This window comes from Parasteatoda tepidariorum, chromosome 11 (genome assembly GCF_982258835.1).
Source record: "Parasteatoda tepidariorum strain Cologne lab strain chromosome 11, Ptep-v5.0, whole genome shotgun sequence".
Lineage (NCBI taxonomy): Eukaryota > Metazoa > Arthropoda > Arachnida > Araneae > Theridiidae > Parasteatoda > Parasteatoda tepidariorum.
The window spans coordinates 73,910,624-73,916,623 of record NC_141765.1 but is presented as its reverse complement, the minus strand read 5'-3'; the positions used below and the strand labels follow the sequence as shown (position 1 = coordinate 73,916,623).

The following is a 6,000-nucleotide window of genomic DNA, read 5'->3' as shown; positions in this document are numbered from 1 at the left end:
CTACAATTTTTAAATGCTTTGCTTTTTAATGAAAGAACAATAAATACAAGTTTATTATTATCTTTATTTTACCTCCTTATAAAAAAAGACAATTCTTAAATTTTTCAACTTCATCTTCGGATTGTGGGGAGAGTAGTTACAGACCATGTCAACCGTCATCTATGAAAAGGTACCCCAACATAGAGTCGAGTTAACATGTCTTATATACTAGTGAATTGTAGTTGTAATTTTGTAGTGGTAGATACGCTACAGTACTCCCCCACCAGAATTATAGCTATGATAGAATTCGATGAATGAATACCACTAGTTGAATCATTGCTGTTTTTGTGCGGTTGAGCCGGGAGAGCTGTATTAAGATCACCGTACTTTTTGAGTGCTGAATGTGAGAGGTGTATTAACTTCACGGTCGTAGTCGCTCCTGTGTTGCCTTTAGCAGTCGAGTGAATGCAGGCAGACGTTGTGTGCTCGAGACTGAGTAGCAACAGTGCGAGAAGGTGGATAATGTTGCAGTCACAAGTAGCAAGTCAACTATTCAATGTGGACCATCCAACGAAGTAGGCGTTACTGCCGATGTAGGCGTATCCAGATCAAAGTGGGCGTTTTTGCCAAGGTAGGAGTGTTCACATCACGTCCGAAGGTCACCAATGTGGGGAGAGTAGTTACAGACCATGTCAACCGTCATCTATGAAAAGGTACCCCAACATAGAGTCGAGTTAACATGTCTTATATACTAGTGAATTGTAGTTGTAATTTTGTAGTGGTAGATATGCTACAGGATGATGCATCTGAAAACAATTTCGGATGATGAAGATATTTTTATCTATTAATGTTGATGAAATCGCTGTAACAATATTGGGAGTGCATCCGATGTTTTGTTTTTTATTTATTTATTTTTTTTCTTAAAAAATTACGTTTGCAGCCATTGCTAAAGATGTAAAAACGTTTTAAGTCCTGTTTTCACAAACGCTGTGGAGAGCAACTTGGCGACATTCTGGTCCATCAAGTGGTGCTCAATTCGTGATGAGCCTTTCCTTAAAAGCGACCGGTATATCGTTACTGAGCCGAACTTATGCTACGGTTGCCAGAAGTCGGATAGATAAGTCGGAAGTGGTGATATTTTACCGAAGATCGGTGCAATAGCTTCTGCCATAATAGTTGTTTTACGTTTACTGTATGTTTTGTTTCGTTAACAGGCATACACTTAAAAAAAAAAAGAAAAAAAAAGTTCAATGTTGAAAAGTAATAAAATTTCTTATTTTTTACCATTGTAAATATTGCTGCTTTAAAATTATTCAGGTATTACTCCTATTTGTATATTTTAAAAAGTGCCATGAGAATAAAAATTGCTTGTTTATTGTTGATGTTTATGATAACTTCAACATTTGCAGCTTGCAACATTTATTTTGGGCAAAATAAAAATATCTTTTAATCCCCGTTTAGTGTTTTTTTTAAATTTATTTTTTTTAAACATTTATTATTTGAGAATCGAATGTATGTAATTTTTTTTTAATTATTGTTATTGATACATATGTACGTACCTGGTACCAGAATGAACCGAGTCAATCTGCAGCATAATCCTCACAAATTTTAATTTGTCTCCTTGCAAATTTGTTCTAACATAGTCTCTTGAAAACTATTTTATAAATTTTGATTAGTCTAACTTGTATAAAACTAAATGTGCGTACATAAGGTAAATAAAAATTACACACAATGTTTATTTTATTGAAAATTCATTTAACTTAGAAAAATGGTATTTAATAATTTTTTTAAAAAAACCTTTTTTTTCTCAAACTTATTAATGTCTGCTCCAAAACAATCTTATATCTTTCCGTATTGTGATATTTCCCTCTTACTATATTCGCCTAGGCGCGAAAAGGATTCTAAACTTGAGAATTGAACTAAAATAATCTAAAAGCGTGCCCGAGAGTAGCTACAAGTTATATCCATCTGGTTGGTCTTTTTCCTTGATGTTTTTTTAGTTTCCTACAGGCCACTGCCTTGAAGTCACCAAGATTTGGTGATTTTTTGGTTTTAGATCATGAGATGGAAATCCTCTAATATAATCTCGTAGTTTTTAGTTTCAAGCAGTAGCCAGTGAAAAACTAAAAAAAAGAAGAAACTTTACTGAGAGAGACCAACTCAAAAGGTATAACTTGTCGCCACTCTTTGGCAAACCTCTACATATTTTTATGGAACATTTTGGAAATTTACAATCCTTTTAGTGATTATGGTTTTAGTTTAGTGCGTTTGTAATTGGTGTAAGCATGTTCTGATACTCAAATATCCTCTATTTCTTTCAAATTTTTTCTCTCATTAAATTCCAGTTTAGAAAAAAAAAAGATTTTTTAAAACCAATTAGGTTATTATCAGTCTAGTTTTTCAGTTTCAGATTATAAATTTTTTTTTGCCTAGAAAAATAGAAATCTAAATAGAATCTAAGAATGGAAATCTAAGCATATTCGAAAAGAATAAATAATCCTATTTAGCAGCATTTATGGCTATTTAATTTTGTGTAAGATTTTATAGCTTTCTTATACAAAATATAAAATCGTGATCTCAATTTCATGCATTTATTAAGTATTAAGAGCATGAATTTTTTTGTGATTGTTAAAATGTTTTAACATAATCTTCCGTTTTTTGGAAATCAAATTGGAATAAAAATCTTAAATTGATAATGTCTCTAAATGACAGTGAAAATGCTTCATTTAAAAAATAGTTTACATGTTAAAATAGCCTACTAGTTCTTTTTTTTATGTTTATTGCTATGATACACTTTTATGTATGGCTTTTATAATAATAATTCATGTTTTTTATTCTTTAGGTGTGTTTTCATCAGTTTTTACTTAATTTATAGTATAACTTATTGATTAAAAGTTTCAATTTTAAATGATTTGAAAATTCATTTTTCTCTCTAATTGTATGATTCATTTTTCAGTATTTAACTTATGCTTTCTACATTTTTATGAAGAAAGAATATGCTTTCCTCATTGTCTTGTTAGTAATACTTGGGAAGATGGAGATTATTTATAACTTTTCTTTAAATTAATTATCAACTTTATTGCAATTGTAAATAAAATATATTGTACTTAATATTTTTTTTCTTTTTCAGTTATAGAGTTCTTCAATTAAGATTTGATGTTTAGTTTTAAAGTAATTTCTCCATCAGAGTTCTCCCTAGGAGTAAAAAAAGGCAGGGCGCTTCCTCTCTGAAAAGGGTACTTTGAGTTTTGAAAGGGCACACACTTAACACTGTAGAAATTTATCAAAATGTGTAATATTATGTAATAACTGAATTTTATCTCTAACAATATTTAAATTACTGACCCTATACTATTTTATGTGTACATTTAAAAAAGTAATTCTCGCTCAATATCAAAATAAGAGAAAAATTTGTAAATAAATATTTTAAAATTTTAAATAAATTAAAATTTTTAATGAAAATTTTAAAAATAAAAGCATGCGAAAAGGTAATGAAAAAAGTTGCTTATAAATATTTAACTAGTTGAGAATAATCCTAAAAAAGTAAATATTTGTAATAGTAATCAGAATTAAACCTATAAACACAGATAATTTTAACATTGTGTAATTATTATTTAAGTAGTGAATAAAATTTTTTTTTTCAAAATGGAATATGAATAAAAATGCAATGTTTTTAAGGGATCATGGCTTATTTTAAGGGATCATGGCTTATTTTTATAAAAAAGGCACATTTATTTGGCTAGCAGGGCGGACCGCCATTAAAAAAACGCTTAGGGAGAACACTGCTGTATTAAAGTGACATTCCAGATAAGTTCTTGCTTTGTATGTATGTTCAGCTCTATGAACAGAACTTAATTTTTGTGTATCAGATCACTTAAAATGTAGTAAGGGAATATATTTCGGAAACATCTTGACTTTGCTAAGTTTTTTTAATTCAGAGAATTTAATTCCAGATTGAAAAGAAAATGGCTAATCATGACAAATTAGTTTCCCGTGTGTTTGATAACATAATCAAATCTCAGTATGACAACCGAACTTATCGGGGATTGGAATTGAGTAATAAAATGAGAGTATTATTAATAAGTGATCCTTCCACTGATAAATCAGCAGCTGCATTGAATGTTCGAGTTGGTAAGTAAAAAATTTATTGACAATTTTTTTATCTAACAAGAAACATACTTCAAGTATCCCTCATCAAATGAACTGAAATAAAAAAGAATCTTATTGTTATGACCGAATTGACAATAAAAATACATTTAGTGGAATTATATTAAGACATTAGATATTTAATGATGCATATTTAATTCATAATTTATTCTATTTAAATATCATAATCTTTTTAGTTTTCTATTAGTTAAAACTGTAGTTTGTTAAATATGTAATACATTAAATAATATTTACACCCAAGTTTGTTTATAATTTCACATGGTGGAATCAAAATATGTTTTTAAATATAAAATTTATAAAATAATTGCAAAGGTTTTTTTTTATATTAGGATTCACTCATCAAATCAACTAATTGTCAAATTTTAAAGTATTTGTAGTTGGTGTATTTTTGGCTCTTAGGTGGAGCTAGCAGAATGAGTGGTGAAAAATACCAAGTTTCAGTTTACTTGAATTATCTATTTTCAAGTTGGACATTTTTAAAAATTGGTTCATGGATCTGGTCTGACTTCGTCAGGCCAGAAGAGGATAGGCAACAACAACCACTAGTATGTCAGTTTTTTTGTTATTAAGAAATGATATATTTGCATTTTTCTTCTTTCTAGGTTTTATGTCAGATGACCCTGATTTACCTGGTCTAGCTCATTTTTGTGAGCATATGTTATTTCTTGGAACAAAAACGGTATGTTTTGTACTTCAAAATATTAATTTTGTTAAATTATTTTTTCCAACAAACCTTTAAATGGAACAGTTTTATTTCTTCACATTTTTATAACATAATTCTTTTTGCTATCTTCTCATTTTTACGTAGCATACTTAGAGTGATAAATTATATATACAGTGCAAAGTAGGGTGGGCATGGTGGCAGTCGCCCGTTACTCCAGGTTAGGGAGACGGTGAGCGAGACCCAGATTTAATGTTCTCTAAATTATTGATTCTCTAAATTATTGACTCTATTGAAATTATTTACACATTGTATTATTTCACATTCTTGAGTTTCCTAGTTCTGAATAAATTGAACAAAATAAAGAAATTTCATATCTGTCGAAAATATATCTCCAATCAATCTCCTGAAGTTGATTCATAGTAAAAATTTAAAGTTATTTTTCCTAACTTGTGGATAAGTTTAAGGATTTTGTTAACAATCCCAGTATCCGTAACAAGTGGTAAATGTTTTTTTAGAAAATTAAATGCTTTAAAAACCTATTTAAGTGCTACAATGACACAAGACCGATTAAATTCTTTGGCAGTATTTTTGAACTGTAACTGAAAATGAAACCACAAAAGCAATTGATTTTAAGGAGTCTATAAAATTGTTTGCATCTGCTGAAGCAGAGAGAAATAAGTTTAAATGTTTATACTTGTCAAACTATGTCACAGATCAAACACCATGTCAGAATATCTTAATTTTGTGTAACCACACTTGTTTTTATATTTTGTACGACCTGTCTCTTGTAGCATATGTAGGGTACGGTAAGTGGGCATTTTGCCATGAGCGCATCATTCTAAAAAAGGGCACCAAATTGACTAATTTTTTTCATTTTATTGTTCTTTTACTTAACCATTATTTATTATTATTATGAATATTAAAATACTTGCTTCTGTTTAGTTTTGACCGTTGAGTAAATTAATTTTAATATTTCCTACCGAAAAAAAAAAAAATTAAATTTGACCAAAAAGCAAGTCCTAAAATGTTTTCTTCCAGATAAACCTCTATCTTCTTTTCCAACACCCTATGCTTAAATTCAAGGCCAAGCATTTTGCTCGCAGTTTAGGCTAAACATTTTGTGCATCTTCATATCCTATTACAAAAGGGGCCTTTTGTTAAAAGTAGTGTAATGGAAGGGAGACTTAAAA

The 6,000-nt window shown here is 29.4% G+C and overlaps 1 protein-coding gene across 6 annotated transcripts in view; it reads left to right on the top strand.

Annotated features, from left to right (window-relative positions):
- Positions 1–1,034: 1,034 nt before the first annotated feature.
- The window catches only part of Ide (Insulin degrading metalloproteinase), an 80,804-nt gene continuing 75,838 nt past the window's right edge, over positions 1,035–6,000 (top strand). The window contains exons 1-3 of one of the 6 annotated variants that reach the window (XM_071187736.2): positions 1,035–1,239; positions 3,933–4,110; positions 4,749–4,825. In XM_071187736.2, coding sequence (XP_071043837.2) covers positions 3,945–4,110; positions 4,749–4,825 — 243 coding nt within the window. In that variant the 5' untranslated portion in view covers positions 1,035–1,239; positions 3,933–3,944. The other 5 variants (XM_016048083.5, XM_071187737.2, XM_016048084.4 and 2 more) reach the window with 5 other exon arrangements.